This window comes from Misgurnus anguillicaudatus, chromosome 24 (assembly GCF_027580225.2).
Source record: "Misgurnus anguillicaudatus chromosome 24, ASM2758022v2, whole genome shotgun sequence".
NCBI classification, from domain to species: domain Eukaryota; kingdom Metazoa; phylum Chordata; class Actinopteri; order Cypriniformes; family Cobitidae; genus Misgurnus; species Misgurnus anguillicaudatus.
This window is the reverse complement of record NC_073360.2, coordinates 1,151,978-1,177,765: the sequence shown is the minus strand read 5'-3', so window position 1 is coordinate 1,177,765 and position 25,788 is coordinate 1,151,978. Positions and strand designations below refer to the sequence as shown.

At 36.2% G+C, this 25,788-nt stretch overlaps 1 protein-coding gene across 17 annotated transcripts in view; it reads right to left on the bottom strand.

Moving 5' to 3' along the window:
- Window positions 1–374: 374 nt before the first annotated feature.
- The window catches only part of sh3bgr (SH3 domain binding glutamate-rich protein), a 53,800-nt gene continuing 28,386 nt past the window's right edge, over window positions 375–25,788 (bottom strand). For 3 of the 17 annotated variants that reach the window (XM_055195583.2, XM_055195591.2, XM_055195592.2), the window contains 6 exons: window positions 21,112–21,141; window positions 17,287–17,313; window positions 8,852–8,878; window positions 6,898–6,924; window positions 5,204–5,261; window positions 375–1,426 (listed from right to left, as the gene is read on the bottom strand). In XM_055195583.2, the coding sequence (XP_055051558.1) occupies window positions 5,247–5,261; window positions 6,898–6,924; window positions 8,852–8,878; window positions 17,287–17,313; window positions 21,112–21,141 (126 nt within the window). In that variant the 3' untranslated portion in view covers window positions 375–1,426; window positions 5,204–5,246. The remainder of the gene's footprint in view (window positions 1,427–5,203; window positions 5,262–6,897; window positions 6,925–8,851; window positions 8,879–17,286; window positions 17,314–21,111; window positions 21,142–25,788) is intronic. The other 14 variants (XM_055195584.2, XM_055195593.2, XM_073863124.1 and 11 more) reach the window with 9 other exon arrangements.

The window sequence follows — 25,788 nt, the reverse complement described above, 5'->3', positions numbered from 1 at the left end:
AAGCAATATGATGACATGTGAGAGGGCTGTCTGTAATCGCGCACCAAACGACTCCGAATAAAAAAACACAGACCTATCATTACGGTGGGTTCCAGTGTTCAGTGAGAGCTTTACTTCCTGCTTTTTTCAAAACAATCGCATCTTAATGACGAAAGCGCGCCCGGACTCGGATCGATAAAAGTACAGTGTGAGTGCGTGCACATGGGGGAAGTAGGGAGGGGTGACATTCGCGCTGGGGCATGGTTTGGTTTGGTTTGGATAATGTGAGTGCGCCCTCAATCTACTGCACATTTGAAGTGGCACCACCACCACCACCTTTGTTGAAAGCTATCTTTTAAATACAGAGAGTGTATTGACAAATACATAATAGAATAGACAGGGCTTTTAAATGTTTTAATGGCAAAAAAGGCATTTCCAGTCATTTAGCTCTTTCTACATACAAAGTGCTAACTTGACTACAAGGTGCTGACATCACATAATCAGACAAAAATATTCTGACATAATAGACTGTAAGCATGGGGGGATTTTAACTTTTACAGTGTTTTAACCTCACTATAGTATAATTCTATATATTTTAGCCACTACCACATTTAGCAGTTACTTGGCAGTTTAATTTTGCCTAATAAAAAATATTTACACCACCAGTCAAAGATTTGGATACACATACTTATCATTAGAACTTTTTAAACATTGAAGTCAATAATACTGAATTTGTCAAAACTATGAAATATGCATATTAAACTAGGCAGTTAGGATTTCATTTTAATAAAGTAGAAAACCTTTGTCTAAAGTAAAGCTACGATTCCCTGTCAACTTCATGAGGTGCACAGTGGGATGCTTTTCAAACAATTTTGAGGAACTTGTATTTATGTCATATAAAAATATGAACAAATTACAGTTTTAGTTTTGTGAAGAAATTCATAGGCGGTTTATATTGACCCAACGGCATGCATTTAAACATCCTAAACCAAAATATTCTGATCAAATCACATTAAAAAATCAAAGTGTGTCCAAAATTTTGATCGGAAGTGTACTTCACAATGTAAGACACTCAAAGAAGTATTTGCAAGTATTGGTTTGGCATATATGAGACCTATTTTGAGACATACGAGTCTACAGAACATTCTCAACATGTGAGTCACAAACTATGATCTATATGTACAATAATAAAAAACATTCCCTTTTTTCATTTGTAAAGCAGCAATAAATGTTTGTGAACAATAAAGCAAAAGGCATTTTGCGACCTCATCAATGTAATTAGTGGGATAAGGTAAAGTTTTTCTACAGTTGGCGCCTAGTTTGTCCTGAGTGCATGTTCTTCAGTGCAGCGGTGTCACATTTGGCCTGAGCAATGCTCTGATAAGGGTGTTTGTGGGAGTTTTTGGCAGACAGCTCCAGGGCAGGTGGCATGTTACTGTACTTCATGCTGAAATACAAAGAGCAGAGAAAGTGTATACAGGGTGAATGCGTTCAAAAATTCATAAATATTGGTCTTATCAGTGGTTAAAGTGTCTTCCTTACTGCTGAAATGCTCACTCAAATTACAACAGAATTATCTTATCCTGCCCAATTTTAACATAAACATTGCAAATAACATCAGAAGTAATTCATTTACGTACAAATATCCTAAAATGTAATCTTGTGTGACTGATACGCTGAAAAAAAAACGGGTGAATTTAGATAATGATTTTAAATGTAAGTCAATGACGCCCTCAGATGGTTGGGCATACCAAGATGGCGGCTCGAACTCAGCGACGGCTTCACTTCACGCTGTTATGTTAGCGTTCTAAGCGCAATCCAGTCATTTACATACATCAGTGGTTCTTGGTTTACTCTTTCCTCGCCATTGACTAGTTATCTCATCAATGAAGAGAAAATGCTTCCCTGCCAATGACAAGTTTTTATGGAATTCTATATTTCTGCAATTATCCACTAGGTGGTGCTCTCACCCAACTTATAAAACACTAAAGCATTCACAGATCCAAAAACTGTAAAAAAAAAACTGTGTATGTTTTGATTATCTTTTTGAATCGGATCTCTAAAAAAACCTTTACAAAAAAAATTATTATCTATTTTTTTTGCTCAACATTTGATATTTTTAAAGAAACCTACTCATATTTGAGAGGTAATAAAAAGAGAACAACTGAAAATTGGATGAAACACTTTTTTTAAGCAGAAAGTCTGTTCTTTAATTTTATATATGCATGTTTATATATTTGATCCAGCAAAATGAGTCACAGTGACCCAAATTTCAAAATTTAGATTTTTTTTGGTATCAATGAAAAGAGGAGTAAAAGTCATACCTTGAATGGTTTTAAAGATAAAGACTTTTGAATTAAGGTTGTCTGTCCTCTTTTTCCAACTGAAAACCTGAGAAAAACGCCTTTAAAGTTTTTTGCTCGTTTTTTGTAGCTATCTTTCAAAATCCATTGCATTTTTTAAGGGATAAACTATTTATTTTACAGCTTAATTTGACCAAGGCCATTAATATAAATGCTATAAGAGTAAACCAGGAAACAAGCTTATAAATCAAACAGAATGATGTTTATTGAAAATGTGAAGTAACAGAAAGGTTTCTGTGATGGTTGGGGTTTGAGTTAGGGGAAGGGAATAGAACATTACGTCTATGGAATGTCCCCACAAAACATGGAAACCAAAATGTGTGCGTGCACGTGTGAGAAATTGAGAGAGGCAGAGAGACAAGCAAAAAGAAAACAATAATGCTTGCCTATGCAATCATATCTTTGTAGGCTAGTTGACAATAACAGTGTAAACAATTCAAAAAGTAGTTAAATAGGAGAGGAGATTGCTGTGAGTATGACAGGAGGATGGCTGGACCAATCGCGTGCCCCGGGGTTTCCCATTGACAAATGATCAGCGTTTATGAAGATTTCTGATTGGCTCTAAAACAACGTGTAACACCATATTTGCAGAGATAGTGACGTTTCAGGGGATACCCGGGAAATGCTCGGAGGTGACGAGAGGATTTGAGAAAAGCAATTTCCAACGAATTTAGTAAAACTGTTTAATAGTCATTTAAACACTTTTACTCAATTATTTGGACTACGAAACTTTGGGAGATAATTTTTTTAATGTCTGTTCTTTGAAGTTAACTAATTTTTTTTTTTTATAATTTCATTGTTTTTCCACATTATCGACTCGTATCTTAAAACGGAACGTTGCGACTTCCGACTCATTTCGCCAGAGCGGGTCACATTTAAAGAAAATTTTCTGGAAGGCATTAAACTCTTGTGAAAATTAAAGAAATGCTGGTGCTGGCTGGCAACTTTAAAATAAAAAAACACTGGCAGGAAAAATTTAAAGACAATTTGAGCTATACAATAATCTTTTTGAAGCACTTTAAAAATTATATAAAATTATATCATATGATATGATATAGAAAGCTTCAGCAGCAACAACAAACGGCTTCTGGAACCAAACTTAACTTCTGGTGGACTTCCACATAGAATCAATAACAACAGAGTCATTTTAGTGTAGATATTTCTGACAACAAGCAAAATAAATGACAAGTAAATTATCTTCTTTCGTTATCAAATCTAACGCATAACAACTACTACACTGACCAGAAGTAAAATTGTTGACCCAAGCTCACCATCTCCATTCGTCTTTTGGAAACCCAAACATTTTATTTTCCACAAGGAAATTGTTCCAGGGGTCAATTTAGTCACTAGACAAACTGGTTAACAAGCACATACCAGAAGTTAACTTTGGTTTCAGGCCCATAACAGCAGCAACACAGGGTTTCAGATGAAACTGTTTATATTATATTATATTATATTTTATTTTATACAACAGTTCTTCCTGGTTCTCGAATCTGATTGGCTTAGAGGCGTGCTAAATTCTACTGATAACGGCACAGTAACCGCTTCACCTTTCGTATCATTCCGCCACCTAGTGAATGGAGGTCCTTTAAACAGGCTCATCTCTGAATGGAAAAACTGCCCACACACGGACACACACAAATGCGCTGTTTTGAATCACTCTCCGTGTGTCTCATTAGTTCACTAGCTCGTAAATCAGTGTGTGAATCCCAATCGGAAGTTATTATTCCATTAAAGATCAGCGCTCTTGGATGTTACGTTAAACTTAATGGAAGTTATGTCTTGTCACATCGTGTGGATGACTAACACTTGGAAAGAGGAATGTAAACTACTTTTTTCTGGAGCAATATCTCCAGAACTGGAACACCGTGGAACTGCAGGTAAGCACCGCAGCTTTTAAATGTGGACGTTGATCATTTACTTTATCGTGACGTGACTATTAAAACATGTTATGAGATATCGCCACTGCTATATTTATAAGCAGCATGCAAAAACATCTCTCTGACAAAAAAACGTTTTATATAGTACTGACAAGAACAAAGTTTAATAATAATAATCGAGTGCTCGTATCACGTTAAGATGAAATGGGAAAGCAATAGTAACGTTATACATGTAGTTTTATTAACTTTTACCTCGTGCCAAAACAATAACAACACAAAAGACATTAAATATGAATAAAAAACAAGTAATAGTTTGATCATGACACCAAATACTGGTGATTTGATCTCATTTTGACCATCAAAAACAAACAAGGCTAATATGAGAGCCAGGGAATCCCTGTAAGAGATGTAGCCCAGAGAGGGCGGTGGTCAGCGGGGCGAGTGAACACTGATGTCCGCTCATGCTTTGGTTCTCATTCGTACCGAATCTCACTAAGCAAACGTTTAAACAGGCGCTATCTTTACTAATCGACTGCAGATTTAAATATAATACATATACATTCTCGACTGAACTAATCTTAAAACTACACTTTGTGACCAAGAAACGGTAATATAAAAAAACGGCTTTTCCGTCCATTGAGTTGTTATGAGATTCAAAGCAGCCGAAAGTGTTACCTGTCATTCTGGCCGCCCTTAAATCTGTGGCGGAAGAAGTAGTTCTCAAACAAAGACGCTTTTAAAATAAATCCGTTGTTGTTTTCTAGTTTTCGTTTTTCAAACGTGTGCCGTCGAACTGTTGTACAAAAGCAATATCGATATTGCTTAAATAGAAGGGAAACCGCCACTATGTGAGCAGCTGGTTAACTCTTGAGGGTGCACTCAAATTATCCAAACCAAACCATGCCCCAGCGTGATTGTCCCCCCTCCCTACTCCCCCAGAAGCATGCACTCACACTTTACTTTATCGATAACATGTATTACCTGTGTAGGAAGATTCAGCTCCAATATTCATGTCTTAAGGAAATTAGTCTTCAGCCTCCTGTAGATAACACCAACCACACAGTTTACAATAAAATATATAAATAGTGTGCTTTAAATTCTTTGTGTAAAGTGTTTACTTCTTGCATAGATTAAACGTATAACTTTAGCTATTTTATAACAAGTCAACAAAGTACATCATCTGTCTCTCGTTCTAGTGTTCATGCACACATTGTGGTTTGTACTGTATAGGCATGGCAGTAGTTAAAATAATAAATAGTACTGAATTATAAAACTAAACAAACTATTGAACATTATTCAATAATTGTAAAATATAGGTCCCATTTTATATTAGAAGTCTTTAACTGCATGTACTTGTATAGGAAAAAGCATTTAATACATTGTACTCATTGTGTATATGCATACTGTTTAGAACAGGTTCCGGGTCAAGAGTTAATGACATGCATATGCTTTAAACATATACAAGTACAATGTAACAACTTGAACATACACAATCATATCACATTTTTATGTAAGTTCATAGAAGTTAAAGACACCTAACATTAAACGTAAGAATGTGAAGTTTAAGAAGCTATAGTTTTCAAAACTGTGTATTTCATGGTTTACTCCAGAGCAACGCAAACACTTTTTATTACAGTAAATGAATTACTCAAAGGGGTGGTTTCCCAGACAGGGATTAGCTTAAGCCAGGACTAGATATTGATTTAATTAGGAAATATAACTAGTTTTAACAAACAAACATGTCTAAAAACATTACTTGTGTGCATTTTGAAGCAAAACAAAGGGCACAGATGTATTTTAAGATAATGTCAGTGCAAGTTGTTTTCAATTTGGACAGCTCTTACATTTATTTTAGTCTAGGACTAGTCTAATCCCTGTGCGGGAAACCGCCCCATTGTGTTTGCCAAATTTTAAAATATGCATAAAACACATTAAAGCAACTTGAGCATTACATACAGTAATAATTTTTGGCATGTATTTTATCAGCAAGAAAGAGATGTTATCCATGTTCCTGTCAAGTCTTGTTTCAGTTTTGTTTGTGATGCCAAGTCAGTCCAGGTCTAGTCTGTTTTATTTCTAGTACCGTTTTCCTATTGTGGGTTTTTTTTCCCCTCAACCTAGTCCGCGATTGGGTCTTTTAACACAGTCAGATTATTAGCAAATCTTTTGCTGTTTACAGAGTCGAGGGCTGTCATAGAATTTTTTTCTTGAGCAATGACATTTGCAGTTTCTGTAATATTTGTTGTATAGTACAGATGATTTAGGTGCGCTATCTCTTCAATCTAAAAAGTTCTGGGTAAGTTTAACACATGGTTGTGTAAAAATTGGACAAAACCAACGGGTTATAAATAATCATATGCTGGGTTGTTTCAATCAATAGTTGGGTAACAAAAAACAAACATAGGTTTATTTATAACCCAACAGTTGTTTGTGTCCAATATTTACCCAACTATGGGCTAAACTTAATTAGTATGTTGTTAGAGTATTTTAAGCAGCTTTTACCACTTTTACAGTAAGAAAACAACCCAAGCAATTAGGACAAATATAAAAAATGCAACTAGTTAGTCAACAAGGAGTTAGAATACAACGGATGCTTTTTGAGTGGAAAGAACTGCTAATTTCTGGTCTTAAATGATCACAACATGCTAAAAAAAAACAAGCTTGTGCTAAAGTACCTCAGAGCCCTGCTCTTCCTCCTCGTCCTGAGGTGAAGGGATTTAAATATAAAAAAGAAATATGTGTGAAAATCAGCCCACGTATTTGATTCACAGCAACAGCTACTAAGGAAAAAGAAAGTTATGCTACGTCCAGCTAAAAGCGGTGTATGTGCGTACATATGTTTTTACAAAAGAAACATGCTGAAAATCATAGCCAAATGAAACTACTTCCAGGACTTCTTCTCCGGTAAGTGAGGTGTGAAATGACTGGAATGGGAAAAAGTACAGAAACAGAGAAGGTGAAGGGTAAAGGCAAAAACAAGAGTCAATACGGTCACGTCTGCCTAGTTTACTGCAATTAATTGTGGCCCACAAATTAACACTGAATATGTTGATGTAGTGTTTGTGAGCTTTTTCACTAGTTTGCAATAGTATGCTTTAACATGTGGCCTGTTTTAAAGAGCCCCAATTATCCAATTTACGATTTTACATTTCCTTTGGTGTGTAAGTGTGGATTACTACATGTTAGCAATATGCAAAAGGTACAAATCCCAAAGTAAACAATGACGCGACTTGTCATTTCCAATGTAAATCTCTTTCTTGGACTACAACAAATACATGGATTGTAGGCAACTTCCTGTGTTTACTTCCTGGACCGGTTGACTTGAACACAACGGTCATTATAATAATTCCTCCCACTTCTGACTCACAGCCTGCAAGCGTCTACTGTATGTTTTCATATATAAAGAATTTACTACAGACTACTAAACCATGATTCAAACGCAAGTTTTGAGCAGTGCAGAGTTGCGCTTGTTGTTTGTACGATCACAAATGCAGACATGGTTTTAATATTTAAGACAATATTTAGGTTGATCAATGAATTTGGTCCTCTGCATTTACTAGATTAGATTTGGCTCATATTGATAAGGTAGTAAAGATGCATTGCAGTGTGAGCTAATCTTTAAAACATGGTGAGGAGCATCCCATTTCCGGTATTCAGGCCAATCACAACGTACAGATCAGCTGGCCAATCGGATCATACTGCGCTTTTCAGAACCATGAGCTCTGTACAAATTCAAAGCGTTTGAGGAAGGAAGGGATTTATAGCGCAACAATAATGTACGGTATGTGGAAAATAATGTGTTTTTTAACCATAAACCAGGCGAACACATTGTATTATACCAAATACACAAAATAATGTTGCTTTTAGCAAATGTCCACAACATTTTCCAGTCCTGTTCTTTAAAGAATAATGTTATCTCTGTACAACATAATCTCATTGGGTATTCATAAAAAAAATTTGTTCTAGCATACATACATACATTTTATATTGAGTGTCTCTAAATTGTAGATCATATGAACAACTATGAGACATACCAAATATATTGTCTATTGCATTAAAAATGTATGTGTAAATTAAATTACATACTATTTATTTGGTCTACCCTACTTGTATTTTTTTAAAGAAGCCTATTCTATAATTCCCATTGTTTTAACCAATTGTATCTGCCTACAGAAAATCTCTGACTATTTTATGTAATTGAAAAAGTGATTCCAATAATTTATGACTTACAACTTAAAAATATATGGAAAATATATATAATCTACAAACACAAGCCTTTGCCGATTACATATCTAGAGAGCTTGAAAATACACTGCACATCAAAACCAAGTTACCTCATAGGCCAAGACGTTTACCTAATCTTAACAACACAAAAAGGAGTGCAAATGTTTGCCTTTACAACTCTCTCAGTATATATCCTTAATTATAAAATCCTAAACGTGATAATGATTTAGTTTTGTTTAATATATTTTGATATGAATCATAAGTATTAGACTACATTCTCTGCCAAAGACATTACAAGAAAAAAGTTTTATATCTCCTGGAAAGAAAATATTTCACCAAACAGAGGGAGAAAAAAAAAGAGCAAGAGGGACAAACTAAAATGAAAGAGCAAGCGTATTAAACTACCTCAAGCTTTTGGAGCTCTTCTTCGTCCTAGAGAGGAGAACAGACAGTATGTCAGATGAAAAAAGAACAGGAGTTAAAAGTTAAAAGAGAGATGCATGCATCTGAAGAACAGATACAGGAAGGAGGCAGCTACAGGACTATGGAGAGAAATAGGGAGAAACAGGAGGTTAACAGGAAAGGATGGCAGTTGAGAAATTATAGGCGTAAGGGGTTATGTTTTAAGATACCAAATGCCAAATTTACGTTAATACATAAATTTGGTTCACTCTAAAATGACTGGGTTGTTTTCAACTCATAATGGGTAAATATTGGACAGAACACCTGCTGGGTTAAAAATGACCCAATGGTGGGTTGTTGTTATGCAACCATGGGCTATAATAACCCAGCAGCTGGGTTAAAACAAGTCTTTTTTAACCCAGCTGTGTGTTTTGTCCAGCACTCACCCAACATGGTTTAAAAGTAACCCAGGCATTTTTAGTGTTTACACTCTTAAAAATAAAGGCTCCTAAAAATTATTTTCGTGTTGTATGTTTCCATAAAGACTATGCAGAGCATTTCTGTAGCACAAAAGGCTATTTGTATATGTATGTAATAAAGCAATGGCTCCTTTAACTCTTTCCCCGCCAGCATTTTTTTAAAGTTGCCGGAGGCAGCATTTTTTATGATTTTCACAAAAGTTTAATGCCTTCCAGAAAATGTTATATAAACATATATTTTTAACAATATATCAGATGAATGAACAGACCCCCTGCTTTGAAATAAAAACCTGTTTAATCCTATCGTCATTTATTCTCTTATTATCACCCCTCAAATATGGGTAGGTTTCTTCAAAAATACAAAGATTTTGAATACTTTGGTATTCTAAAGGATTTTTGTTTATGATCAGATTCAGAGCGATGATTAAAACATGCACAGAGCATTTACTGTTTTTGGATCCGTGGATGCGTCAGTGTTTTATAAGATGGGTAAGAGCCCTAACCCGCCTAGTGGATAATAGCGGAAATATGGATTGCCGTAAAACTTGTTATTGACAGGGGGAAGCATTTTCTCTTAATTGACAAGATAACTCGTAGGGTTGGGTACCGAAACCCTTTATGGCCGGTACCTACCGGGCCGAATCAGAACACAGATTAAATGCCTCAATGGTCGACTAAAATATTTTGCTGTGATGCAAAAAGCATAATCTCACAAGCACCGCACATGATAGCTACTTAAATTATACTGCACTCATATGGTGTATATAATTTCCTGACTTACAAAATTCACATGAATGTGAAAGTCAGAAAGCTTTAATAATACATATGATGAAGTTCATAATAAAAGTTATGTTTCTTCGCTTAACTTAGGTGAGTTTGTTCATGTTTCCAATTGTTGTAGTTTTATATTTATTAATAAACGCAAACCAAGCATTTGTTTTGAAAAATCTAAGGATCTTTAGATTTATTTATGTTATAGGGCGGGTAAAATGTTTTCGGTCTATTCATTTTGGTTAAACGTTCCATTTAATATAAGCGAGTCATTTTACTCATTTATTGTTGTTCTGTTTTTAAAAAAAAATTGTAATGAAAAAATACTAAGCATTCGTGGTAATGGAAAATTATGTCTTTCATTTATTAGGGCCTGAGCACAGAGGAGCAGGCATGAATGCACCGTGGGTGCAAAGCCCTATTGTTTTTGCTCCGTTTTTATTATTTTCCGAAAATTAATCACATCTTTGACAGCCTAAACATATTTAAAAACTCATAAAACTTTGCACACGTCAGATGTGACGTAAGTTTAAGGGCTCTATCTTACACCCGGCGCAATGCAGCGCAATGCGCGACGCAAGTGTCTTTCGCTAGTTTCCACCCTAATTTTCACGTTTAGCGCCGCGTTGTTTAAATAGCAAATGCATTTGCGCCCCCTTTTGCGCCCATGGGCGTTCTGGTCTGAAAAACGAGGTGTGTTCAGGCGCATTGTTGGCGCTTTCCTATTTTGAGGCAACTAAAATGGACTACGGCATTGACCAACAAAAACCTGGTCTAAAGTCAATGGCGCAATATGTTTTATGTTATTTAAAGAGCGCATTAGTAATATGCACCTAAACGGGAGGACAACGCGGGTTTGCTTATTACAAAGGTTTTAAAGGTTTTAATAAAAAAATTAACAATTTCAATACAAGTGAAAAACAACACAATTTTTTTAACATTAATCTTAAACTGGGGATCTTCTTCCTCCGCTTAGTTTTTCAGTTTACAAAGTCCGTCATCTAAATAGGGATTAGACATAGCGCCAGCGCAACAGGCTTTTAAAGGTGATGAGAGCTGAGACTCTCATTGGTTTATTGAACATTACGTCCAAAATACTCCCATTACAATAGGACCAACCCTTTTCGACCATGCGCTCGGCGCACAAACCATTTTTCACGTCGTTAAATTAGCAAAAGTGGATTCGGACACGCCCATTTACACGTTGGGCTGTGCTGTGCGCTTTAGACAATGCGCTTAGATCGTTCAAATAGGGCCCTAAATGTAGTATAGATCAAAATTTTATAAGATAAAGATCAAATGTAGCCTACTACAGATTTTGAACTTCTTTGCGAAAGATATTTTCGTTTAAAATATGCGCTGTGTTTAATAATTTTAAAAAGTGAAAAAAGTCCTTACCTGCACATCCCTAATAATACAAATCCAACACATCTTTGTAAGAACTTAAGTGTCCGTGTTATTTTTATTTTCTGACTTAAAAGAACAATTTGGAAAATGAGATCCTCAGAGGAGCACGTGAATTCCGCAATTGCTCTGACGGCAGCTTATTTTGCTAATATGGAAACCTTTCTTCAGAGGAATTGCTAAACATATTACTTTACTGATGTTTTTATTAGTACTATGGCTTTTATGGGCCTTTGAGATGAGACGCGGCAGTCACAAGTGTCAAGTTCATTAATCGGAGACATGCAGAAAGCGGCAAAGCATGGATCGTTTCACAGGCAGATAACAAAAATATTTGGGGTGAATTCCAAATGGCACTTCGCGAAGGGGATGTCGCATAAACAGTTGATCCCAATAAAGAAAAAATACTATTTTATTGCTCTATTCGTCAAGTATATATTAATTACCCACACTATTAGACACAATTCCTCAACTTTCTCTAAAGTTTATACATCAAGAGTTCTGATCTTCGAAGGGAATAGGGTATAGGAATGATCACTTTCGATTGGAACTCGCTTTTTATCTTTTTGTGAGCAGCAGCCATGTATGATTTAACCTATCAATGACCAGATTAGTAACAACCAATCACAAAACATTTTACTGACCTTAAAGTGGAGTGTTGAAAAGATTTCATTTAATTCACACATCAAAAATCTCAAAGAAAAAAATCAAGAATGCAGGGCTTAAAAGATGATCATTAATAAAAAAAATTATTAATAAACAAATCATGACACAATCACAAACATAGAAGAATTTTCATTGTGTTTTATGCTGAACTTTCATCTACCGTCTTTTTGTTACTCTATTTTCAAAGTATCGGTTTAGGTAACGTTAAGGCACCGGTAGCATTTTAAAAGTATCGTTATAAAACGTCTCGTTCTGGTTCTTCATTCTGATTGGTTGAAACGCGTTCTAAGCCGTGATAAAATACCCCGGTAACCCCACGGTTCAGACCGCATTACATAAGTATCACTGCGCCACTGTTGCTGCGTACTGATTTATGAAAATAAACTTTAATCATATTTTTAATTTGTCTACGTTTGCACAATTAATAGCGATATCCAGATAAATGTCAATAAATATTGTTGAGTCATCTCGTCAATAAGGAGAAAACGTTTCCTGAAGAGAACTACCTTAAATTCATATTTCCGTTATCCACTGGGTGGCGATCTTACCCAACTTAAACATGGACGTATTCACTCAACACTAAAAATAGCGTGAAACTACGTTTTGATCAGGCTCTGAATCTGATCTCTTAGAAAAGTTATTCACAAAAATTTTATTATCTCCGCTTTTACCTGAAAATTTGAGAGGTGATAAGAGAACAAATGAAGGTAGGAAGAAACTTTTAAAAGCGGAGGGTCTGTTCTTTCATTTGATATATTTTATGTTTATTTAAAGAAGATCATTTTTCTGAAAGCAATAAAATAAACTCTTTTATTAAGTTGCCACCCAGTTTAAGCATGCTTCCAAGCATATTTAATCATCACTTCAACAGTTATATACAACAGCGGGATATAAATGTTAATATATAAATTAGATGAATGTTGATTTATAAAAATAAACACCACAGTCTTAAATCATATTTTCATTGTGTCTTTGCTGCGTCTGTGTTGGTTGGGAACTGCGCTGTTTCAGACACACTTGATTCTGAGGAACTACTTTATTTGGCGGAAGAGTAATATTTGTACTACATTACAACTTATTTGTGTTTTATTTTATGAAATCCTGCTATGCATATGAAGTAACCGTTTTATAAAAGCAATAAGCCCACGCAAAGCACCGGGGTCACAGTGCACCCTATAACAGCCAAGGGGGTTTTAACAACGCCCCTTAGCTGTTATAAAATGCACTGGTAACCCACTGCTTCTTGGGGCTTATTGCTTTAATTTGGCACCAGTATACCCATTACACCAAAACGATACCCATGTCTAATAGCTCGTCAAAGGCGGGGAAAAGAGTTAACAAGCTGTGACTGAAATGTTCTTTGTGGCATCACTACAAAGAACCATTTTTATCACCTTCATTTTTAAGTGGGTACAACAACCAGCTTTTACTGATTACGGTCTTTAAAGCCAAGTTACCTCAGACATCAAATCTTCTTCAGACTATAAAAAAAATAGGTGGACAGAGAAAAATTGAGGTTAAACATTTTTAAGATCTTAAATTTAAAGGCGCTAAATAATTTTGTCCATCATAAAAATTCGATTTTCATTTCATTTGTTGTTAGTATGAGTAATCTGCTAGTATGCCTGTAACAGCTTCGCAAATGTACCAAAAGTTTTCAAAGTGGTGTCCGGGAACCACTGGTTGTCCTTAATGCTTAGCCAGAGGGCCTGTGAAATAATTTGTTATAAATTATATAATTGTGTTGTATTATTAAGAAGGGTATATTTACAACATGCTACCTTTTAGAAACCATGTCAGTCTTGCTACTACTAATTTTATGAAAGCTATTAATTTCATATTTAATTTCAAACTCTTGGGTCTAAATGTAATTTGAACAAAACAACCTTCTTAAAAACACACAAGTTGAATTAACTTGATTCAGGAGAGAATGTGTTTTGTTTATTACTATGAACTAAGTGTAAAAACATGCTTTAAGGTAAGAATTTGCTTAGTAACTATTAGAATTTTAAAGGGGTCCTTTTTTCTCCTCGGTAAGGGGTCCCTGGTCGAAAAAAGTTTGAGCCTTAAAAAATGTTGGGTTGTTGGGCCAAAAAGGGACAATCCCAACCGTTTTGGTTGTTTTAATTTTTTTATAGTGACCAATGACTTCTGTCATTAGTCACAGAAACAGGCACTGCTGCCAAAATAAATGCTATTGTTCAAGCAAGAAGTGTACGGCAACAAAGGAAAAACTTAAGTGTCAGTGTTAACATGCTTCAGAAAGTGTCTTCACTTTTAAAAAATAAAAGTGCTTCATTAAGTCATAGAAGAACCCTTTTTGCTAAATAGTTCCATGAAGAACCATTAAAGGGATAGTTCGGCCAAAAACGATATTAAACCCATGATTTACTCACCCCCAAGCTGTCCGAGTTGCATATGTCCATCGTTTTTCAGACAAACACATTTTCGGATATTTTAGAAAATATTTTAGATATTTCTTTTAATTAATTTTTATGTTACGGGGTCCAGGAATAGTCCACGACCTTAAAGTCCAAAAATGTGCGTCCATCCTTCACAAATTAAATCCAAACGGCTCCAGGATGATAAACAAAGGTCTTCTGTGGGTGGTCCGTGCGGTGTTTTTGTAGAAATATCCATATTTAAAATGTTATTAACTTTATAAACTAGCTTCCGGTAGCGCCGCCATTTTGGAGTGATGCGCATTCAGGATGAGAGCTTACGCAGCGTACAGAGTTTCTCTGCTGCTGCTCGGTGCCCCCGCCCTCCGAATTTGTCATACGTCACTAAGAAAAGTGCGTACACTACGCTAATCCTCTCTCCTGAGTCTAAGATGGCGGCGCTACCGGAAGCTAGTTTATAAAGTTAATAACATTTTAAATATGGATATTTCTACAAAAACACCGCACGGATTACCCACAGAAGACCTTTGTTTATCATCCTGGAGCTGTTTGGATTTAATTTGTGAAGGATGGACGCACTTTTTTGGACTTGAAGGTCGTGGACTATTCCTGGACCCCGTAACATAACATTTAACGAACAGAAATATCTAAAATATTTTCTAAAATATCCGAAAATGTGTTTGTCTGAAAAACGATGGACATATGCAACTCGGACAGCTTGGGGGTGAGTAAATCATGGGTTTAATATCGTTTTTGGCCGAACTATCCCTTTAACATTGTTAACATTCCTGTTTCATAAAAAGCTATTGTTAAAAAGGTTCTTTCTGGAACAAAAAAAAATTTATTTTATGGCAATGCTCTGAAGAACCTTTTAAGCACCTTTATTCTTAAGAGTGTTTGAATGACTTATTTATAGTTGTCTATAGATATTAAAATAGAACAGGATCTTTACAAATGTACATATGTGACCCTGGACCACAAAACCAGCTGTATAGGGTAAATGTTTTGTTTGTTGGGATAGGACAATATTTGGCACAGATACGATGATTTCAAAAAAATCATTTAAAATTAAAGGTGCAATTTGTAAGATATTTGCAGTAAAAACCACTAGGCCAGTGTTAAATATTTTGTCCAGCTGATTACTATCAATATCTGTAATGTTTTCAACTACTTGTAAATTGTGAGAAAATTTCCATTCAAAACATTGACACGGGGCAGTGCAGTCTCCTGTCAATGCCATGTGACCCTTTGTCACCGCCTTTACTGACGTAAAAACCACATGACAACAGTGTTCGAGTTCGAAAAAATAAAATGGCGGCCAAGGAAGCGACTGGAGCACAAATTTAGTGTAAATAAACGTATATTTTCACTTTTTACACATTTTAATTGCATTTCTAGCGAGAAATTAGTATTGTAGTTTTCAAATATGTGATTAGTTATCACAAAGGTGCTCTCTGTTTATATTTCAAACACGCTGCCTTTGAAGAGTGTCCAAAAGCCTTTCTCTGAGCTGCCTTCATGCCTCTGAAGTCATTTCCTCATGAGGCAGCGAGGCAACAAGTCCCTGCCTTGAGTTTTCGGACGCAGCCAGTGTCGTGGACAAATGCGGAACTATGCGATAGCGCCTGTCGGGCTACGTGCTTGCCATATGGACTATGGATTAATCTTTACCGTCTGTCAGCAAAGACAGCTCCCGTAAGCGTACGGGCCAACCAAACGAACCAAGAAGAGTTTGGAACAAAACAAGAGAGGATCAATTTGGTGTTGCATCTGGATGGAGAAGAGCTTCGCAACAACATTTAACTAGACCGAGATTCTGATCCTGCTTGTGTTTTACGCGATGGGGGAGTTGTTTTGATTCGTAACCCTTCAAAAAACGTATGCTATTATATTGATCACAACATTAGTGTGTAGATTGTAATCAGCGCGTCTTCCCGCGGACGATATGCACATCAATAGGTATTGTACAGCAATATAAATGGTCATTTTAAGACACTTCACAATAAGATTTGTACTGTCAATACATTATGTGAAAAATCATTGTAGATTGTAAGTTGAAAACTTAATTCTGTGCTGTGTTAACCATCGAATTGGACTAATACTGTGGACTTTGGACTAATACTATGACTAACAATTTTGTTTTGAACATCACATTAACTTACATACTGAAATAAACAATGTCATCAAACGCAACATTTATAAGACTTGATTACCTGATCTGTCAACGTGAGTTCTCTTTCGCGTCTGATTGATGGCCATCAGCGGTTGAGTTAAAGACTACAAATCCCATAATCCCATGCTGCTTCAGAGCATCATTAAACAACGCCATTGTTATTGATTTGATCTGGCGCCATCTAGCGCGCAGATAATACAAATTGCATCTTTAAAGTTATTTAAATGTGGCTTTTTCTACAAATATACCCAAGCGACTTATTACTGGTTTGGTAGTTCATGCTCACATATCAATTTAAAAACTTTACATGAAAAATGCACCCACATCACCTATAAGGGAAAAGGAAACCACAGTGAAAGAAAGGGCATAGTGAGTTAGAAAAAAAGGGGGGGAAATGCAATCATTAAAAATGAAGGACGACTGAAAAAAAAAGTAAAGAAAGATTGTTGTCAGCGAGATGATAAAGAGAAATGAGGGAGCATAATAAGTAAAAAAAAAACACTCCAACGTTCTAGAACAAACAAATTATAAATTAAGTTTCACCTCTGAGGCTAGATGGTTGTCCTCTCCCTGAAACAGTAAATAGCAACCATTATTAGTTTTGTCTGATAATTTTATCTATGAAAAAAATAAGCAAACATGAATTAACATGTAAAATCGTGAAAACACTCAAAAACACTGACAAATAATTCACTTACATTTTTATATATTTATAGACATCACAATGGTTTTTCATTTTTGAACGAAACGCTTGGTGTACAAATATTTATAGGACAAAATTATAGACTTGAAATTGCACGATGAGCAATACCTAGCTAATAAAATAATTTAGAGCAGTGGTTCTCAATCTTGTTCCTGCGGGCCCACTGCTCTGCACATTCTGTAGTTCTCTCCTTACTGTGGGTTTACACCAGATGCGGGTTCAACGATTTGCGCAAGTAGATTACATACAAAGTCAATGCAAAGACGCGATATAAAGAAAATGTGCAGAGCAATGGTCCCCCGGAACAAGACTAAGAACCACACTTCAAAAGCAATGCATACCCAGTAAAAATACCGTACATATATCCATAACAGAATTTATTTTTAAAATACCCTGATTTTCCATGAATACCCTGGTTTTCTGTGACCACAGGAACAAACTGATCACTGAAAGTGAGCGTCCTTTAGAAGCTTGAATCAGTTTTTCTTGTTACAATATTTAAGCAAGAGAATGTTCCCAGTTATTTTTAAAGCAAACATGTTATAGTCCAATAAGAAACAATCCTTAAAGCAAATCTTATGACCTGCTGTATCATAATTTTGTTAAATGCAGGCCTGGACTGGCCATAGGGAGAACCGGGAGGATTCCCAGTGGGCCGGTCTGTTTTTTGGGTCACGTGGGCCGGTGTTGTCATGCCACCGGTTTGAAGGTTGCTGTCCCTAGGCTGCCAGTACTCACAGCAGCCCCATTTGCGCATTTGCCCATTTTTTTAACTCTTCAAAAAGAATAGAGTAATGGTAACAGCCCTAAATTCAATGTTGAGGTATAGTCCTAATAAGCATTTTAAGTGTTATAAAAAATAATTAACTGTTTTTAGCAGGTAGATCTCGTCGGCTCTATCATTTTAAAAGTAGATCACCACACAAAAAAGTCTGGACACCCCTGGTCTATATAGTCATTATTCATTGTTTATTGCAATAGGAAACAAAAATCTATTTGATGCAAAACTCATCAGTTTATTTGAAAAATGCTAAGTTTCAAAAGTAAGTTGAATGATGTTTTCTTTTTTTGACACAATGTACACCTACCTTAGCCTACGTTATTTGTCAATAGACATGATCTAATAAGTACTAAAAAATTATAAAACAGATTTTTTCCATTTGTTTCCACTGCATACTTCATAATTCTTGTTAAGGCTATTGTATATGATATCAGGGGTTTCCAAACTTTATCAACCCAACAGGTAATCTCAAGACCCACACTGTAAAAAATCCAATTAATGAAATGTTGGACGGGCAAAAATATATAAGTTAAACCAATTTTATTGTTTGGGCTTAGTTGAGAAGACATATTATTTTAAGTCTAGATAAATCTGTGTTTAAAACATTAAATGAATGATTATTTTTAAATCAACATTAGAATGGCTAGTGTTGACTGAACTAATTAAGACAAATCAGGTAAATATGTGGGCTTATGACAGCTATGTTTCCTGACAACAAAATGCTCATAATGTTACTGTTATTTGGTCACAAAATGTAATTGCAATCGTTGTTCAGGCGTGAATGTATGTGTTTAAAGTTTAAATATGCGGTCAGTTAATAAAGATAGCGTCTATTTAAAAATGTGTTCGGACACTTTCGGGCAGAGAAGAGCTCCAGATGAGCTCCAGAAAATCACAGACACTTAAGCGCTCACACCCCGCCCAGCGCAGCCTCGCCTCGGCAAGCCCATCAAAAATCGACTGCTGGCTTTGATATCTCTGTGGCGTTTAAACATGTGATTTAATTCATTTTAATTTCTCATACTGAATAATGAAAGGGTTATGTTTTAAATCATATTTTAGAATTGCACTTAACTGATACCGCTGTTGAGTGATGTTTCATATCTTTTACATTTGTTATAACTGTGTTGCCTGCGAATTTGAACTTCAAAGCTGAAGGAGTGGGTGGAGAAAAAGTCCCAATATCATAACAATCTTAAATAAAACTTCTAAATATACCCGTGTGTGTACCCGTGTGCATGTGTGTCCGCGCTCCCCGTACGCTCGCGTGTGTATGTATGTTTGTACGTGTGTTTTAAATTTAAAATGTCTTAACTCGGAAGGATCTGGATCACAGGTCATTTCATCTGAGATCAATCCGCACGCAACAGCCGGAATCACTTACAGTTTCACACAAGGACACAAGTCATCAGCCGTTTCCTCAAGGTCACGTCAGGTAAGTGTTTGTAAATAAATGTTAATTTTAGACTATATTAATTGGCAAAGACGCGAATACTCAACGTTTTTGTAAAGATATACGTTTTATAAAGGTGTGTTATGTTATGTGTCCGAGTTAAAGTGGAGCTATTTTAGTTAAGATGGATTAGGACTGTCTTAATTATAATTAGGGCATTTTTACAAACAAACCTTATAAAATACAATACTGGCGTGCATTTTGAGACAAAACAATAGCACTCATATGTCAGTATTTTAGTCAGTTATAAGCCCTGTCAGAGAAAACTGCCCGTCACCGTCTTTATTATATTAAACAATTATTTATGTATGTATGTGTGTGTGTGTGTGTGTGTGTGTGTGTGTGTGTGTGTGTGTGTGTGTGTGTGTGTGTGTGTGTGTGTGTGTGTGTATTTATATTCCTCTGTTTATCAAACCAGAGCGGTGATGATGTGGAGAGACAGACCAGAGGGATACATGGCGAGACTGTCTCCTCTTATACGGGGGAAGAAGTTGTTCTCCTAAATGACCCTGCAGATTTTCTGACTGACTTTGGAGTGCTTTTTGGACTGTTTTATGCCCTCTATTTAGAGAAGACTTAATTTTGTATGTTCAGTCTGTACGATAAGTGAATAAAGCTTTTGTTTTTATGTGACTGAAGTTAATTATTTTGTTAACAACACCAGCATAAATTATTTGATGAATAATTTAAAAAAAGTTTATTAAAAATTTCCAAATAATAAATATGAATTGAAGTAACACGTAAAACATTGAGTAAATATTTAAATTTTAATTGACAGAGTCTTGCTGTAAGTTTTTAAAGATTCAACTGATTAAAACATTTTACTTGAATGAACTATAATGCTAGTTTAGCAAACATACTTTTTTATATTTGAGTCAAGTTTGGGTCAACTGAAAAACAACAATCCAGGTAACACTTTGGAGTCAGAAATTGAGTGAACGTAAAATTTCTGTGGAACTAGTTACTAAAAAATAATTCATTGAGCCAACTATTTATTTTTTACAGTGCACATTTTTTAGAAATAGTAATATAGGGGAACACATTTGTTCCCTTTCAGTAGTGTTTGAATAATAGAATTCAGAAGTTTACTTAAATAATATTAAAATGTCTTATGGCAGGGCTGCACAAATATGGCAAAAATCATAATTGTTTAGGCTGCTGTATTTGCACTAAATTGGAAAGATATATTTGAAAAATACAATGAATTTGCAAGGCTGCAGAGAACAGTGCACTACTGCAGACTTATATACTACGGATGATTTAATTATATTATTTTAGTAGTCAGTCGTGAACTACAGTGGGCGGGTCTAAGGCTTAAAACTCCAGGGCTGAAAATGAGTCCCACTCCGGCCCTGGTTAAATGTGTAAAATATAGAAATGAATGCCACAAAATACCTCTCGGGAGACTAATAATATAGATGTGTGTTTTACCTTGTCATCACCCACTTCATCCTCTTCATCCTGCCAAAAAAAAAAAAAATATTTTAGAGTGATAATGTAAAGCTAAAAGCAGATGCATTTCAGGGTTTTTTTTCAACTGCTATTGTTTCCCCCAAAAACTTTTTTTCATGATTGTTTTAACTGTTATGTCTAATTGTTACATTATTTATAAAATGTGTAAAAGCAACTGTTATATAAAAGCAATAAAGCACTTGAGGCTGTGCTACATTGGATATGAAGTCACCACATAAATGGTAGCCGGCACACTACAAACTCCTACGTTTGACCCCACGGTACAGTTCGTTTGGCTAGTGTGATCTTTTAGGGGCTTTTTCCCAGACAGGGCTTATCCTAGTACTAGACTAAAATGCGTATTTGAGCTGCCTTAGTTTGAATACATCTTGCACTGACCTATCTTAACATATCAGTGCCATCGTTGTCTCAAGATGCACAAAGCATTGTTTTTGTAATGTTTGCAAAAACTACTTAAATGTCCTAATATAACTAAGGTCTAATCCTGTATTAATATAAACCCTGTCCAGAAAACCACCCTGACGCAGGCATACTTGGATACATACACTACATTGCAAATATAAGTGAAAAAAAACTCTTCATGCTTCATCATAAGACATTTTGGACAATTTCATGCTTCCAACTTTGTGGGAAAAGTTTGGGGATGGCCCCTTCCCCCGTAAGTGCAGACCAGTGGGGGAGTGGGGACAATCTCACTCGATTTCGGTTCGATCCGGTTAAGTATAATATTACTCTTCTGAAAAATCCAGCTAAGACCATGTGAATGATTCAGCAGTTATATTATGTTGTTTAGTCCTCTTGTTGTGCTTTATTTTCCCATTGTGTCAAATAAAGTTTGCGTTACACAAAAGCAATCTGCACCAGGGTTCTGTCATTCATATTTCCTGACAGAACGATACCAGCCATAATGAAGACTCCTTCTGACAGCGATCCATTTTCTCCCAAAGGCAAGTGATCCCTCCAAGACTATGTCCTGGATCTTGAGCGGAAGAGACGATCCTGTTATGAAGAGGTGATCAATACTTATCTTATTGTGGGTCTTAATGGTCCTCCACTTCAGCATAAGTTGGACGAAATGATGCATTAGCCATTTTCAAAGTTGGTGGAGCACCTGTACCATCGTCAGGGGGTGCAAGATCAGTTTTCGTCTTTGTCAATGTCTTTCATAGAGCACCATTTAAGCCTGTCTTGGCTCCTCCTACAGCTTCTGAGGAGCTGTGTTACCTCCAGTCCCAGAGGGTTGCATCCTGGCTATTGCAACCCTGCCAAGCCCATTTTGACTTCTGAGAATCCCCAGCTATCAATTTTAGGGGTGATCGGAGAAGGAGGATCTTTCAGGAGTCTGTTAATGCTACATCCATCTCTAAATCAGTTTGGTCGATTGCAGTGGTTCCCTACTCCAGTCCTCAGGGCCCCCCTCCCAGAACGTTTTAAATGTCTCCATATATAAAACACCTGATTCAGTTCATCAGCTTGTTAGTGTGTTAATTAAGGAACTGTTTCAAACATCCTGGAAGGAGCCTGATGAGTGGAATCAGGTGTTTTATATAAGGAGACATCTAAAAGATTCTGGGAGGGGGGGCCCTGAGGACTGGAGTTGGGAACCACTATTGCAATTTCCTTAGAGCAGTCATGTCCTCTACAGTGATCCCAGAGCCAGTCACATCCTTAGCATTAGCCTCACAGTCAGCCATGAGCACCATAGCCCATCCTCTGAGGATGAGGTGGAAAAGGGGAATTTACACATTTCTGCCACAGTCCACTCCAGAGCCACGGACTAAGGAACTGCACTTAAGCAGGACTACTATGTGACCCAAAGCAACACAGTGCGGGCGGGTTGCAGGATCATATATTGATTTGCTGTGCTCCCGCAAAACAGAAATATCTAATAATAAAATATCCTAAATACAAAATTATATCTAGCTCTTGCACAACAACAACGGCGACTAAACTTAAATAAAATTATTTACATAGGGTAAACAACAATCTTGCATACACCTTTCTCGGGAATAATTTTTGAGCATGATACAATGGGTTTATTTCTTAGTACAGTACAACAGGCAAACGTTCAGGTCTAAAGAGTCATGTCTGTACATTTTTTTAAAAAGCGAATCTTCCCAGACATTTTATGACAAGTCAACTGATGAGTCAAGGGCACTAAGAGACAAGACTACAGAAAAAGACAGCAGTCAGCATACAAAACATTTTTCAGCTCCAGAGGCCAGACCTTGGATGGGACTGCCTCTGACAAGTCTGCAGAGGACATCACCTAGTCAGCTCCAGAGGCCAGTGCCCGGTTGCATGAAACTCCTTAAGTGAGGGTTTCCCTGAGGGAGAAAAAATCCCTGAGGTAAGGTATTTATCTAAGAGCGTTGCAACAAAGGTCTTAACTGTCACCCTTACCTAAATGTTAATACAAAGTATTTTACGGTAGTCTCTGCAAAAACACGGCAGCGGAGAAACGGTTGCTATAGTTACAAAATCTCACAGCGTAAACAAATGAGCGCACGCAGGTCAACAGAAGCCGGATTTGTGTACAATTAAACATCGCAAACAACAGACTGTAAAGTGCCGCATGTATAAAACCTTAAAGTAATTCAAACTTGAAGCACTTTAGATTGACTGACGATCAAACCGCTATTCTCCTAATAAATCCGCATCACTCTTCTTTAAGGGATTATTTCGATTGTTAGAAATGCGTGTTGGTACTTCATTTTCTTAGATAACCATAAAATCAGCCATCGCGTGTGACGTTAAGGGACCTGTTATAGTCCCTTACGTTTTTAAGGGAAAATGGGACTTAAGGACTTTATAGCAACGCATAGCATAACTAAGATAATACTTTAGCATTTAAGGGTAAATACTTATTGACAGCCTTAAGGTTTCCTTAAGGGTTTTTCTTGCAACCTATTTTTTATTAAGGGTACCCATAACCTTATATTTAAGGGATTTCTTAGCTTAAGGACTTTCATGCAACCGGGCACAGATCTTCACCAAAGTCCACTTCAGAGGCCAGCTCTCTATTTGAATCCACTCCAGAGGCCTGATCCCCAGTGCCCAGGTCTCCACCTGACCCCGCTCCAGAGACCAGGGGCCTCATTTATAAAACTTTGCGTAGGATTTGCGTCAGAAGTGGCGTACGGATGAAACATAGGACGTGCGTACGCACAGAAATATTCGGATTTATAAAACCGTGCGCACGCACATCCTACGCATTTTTCCCTTAATAAATCACAATCAATTCTAAATGTAGCGCAGCTTTTGCGGCTTCATGACACGCCCATAGTTGCCCATAAATAGTCCGTGAAACGCCCACAAGTTAATATGCATTGATTGCGAAATCATGGCAAACACATAGAGGAAATAAAAAAAACGTAAATTCACTCAATGTGAAGTAGAAGTTATCGTTGGCGAGGTGGAAAAGAGGAGAAAAACGTTGTTTGGAGGGCACAGTGTGGGCATTACGCATTGTGATGGGGCATTTTATTTCCATTCATTTAATTGCATCTGACAAGCTACAGATGTCGGTAATAATCGACGTGGAAATGGGACATTGTTCAGCGCAAATGTTATTTCTTGTTGCTTCCTGAATGGTTGAGACATACGCCATACATTGTTTTATCAAAAATAAACACACTAAAGGCATATGCATGAATACCATAATTCCGTAGATTATGAAGATATGGTTTACTATGAAAACAACTTTCCCCAGTGGACAATTAATACATCTATCTATTTATTTATCTATCTATCTAACTATATATCTCCTTAATTATCTATCTATCTGTCTATGTAATTGCATCTATATCTGCTCCGCCAGACGGACACATTGACGAGAATATCAGTTTTGTACGTTATTTCGTTCTGTTAACGATATTCTTTGAGGATGAATTGAACAACATGCCAATATTATTGCAGAACATATTTCACTTTTCTTTTAGCAAATATGTGTTCATTCGAATTTTCGATTGATTTATTTTTTTGTTTCACTGCTGATCGATCAAACGGGTGTTCGTGTAGGCTGTTAATTGTAAGACTTGCTTTGTGAAGTGTTGTGTCGAACTCAGTTCCCCCTATGTTTCCCTTTAGTGTAGTGCTTTTATAGCGTTTTCATCACGTTACATTTAGAAAGATTAAAGATTTTAATTGGTTATACTAAAAAGGCATAATATCATGTATTTTATAATACAATTTATTACATATTTCATACATTTGACAGTTTTCTATTAGGGTATTTCTTTTAAAATATAGCCTGTCTTTTTCTTTTTTTTTCCCTTTACTGGTCGTTTTAAAAATGTAATGTTTGCATACATAGTTAAATAAATATTATACATATAATATGATTCATACTGTTAAAATAATTGACTTACCATTAAGAACAATACAGATACATTACAGAAATGCACACATATACATCTCAGTTTCCATTAAAACTTTAAATATATAAATAATAAAACCTATAACGTGATAAAAACGCCATAAAAACACTACACTGAAGGGAAAAATAGGGGGAACATAGTGGCAACAGACTTCGACACAACAGAAGTCTTCATGTTATTTATGAGAGGTAGTGTTGTCATTTTTACTTTCACTTTCACGTGTTCCTTCCATCTGCCGTCGGTGTCGCCATTTCTC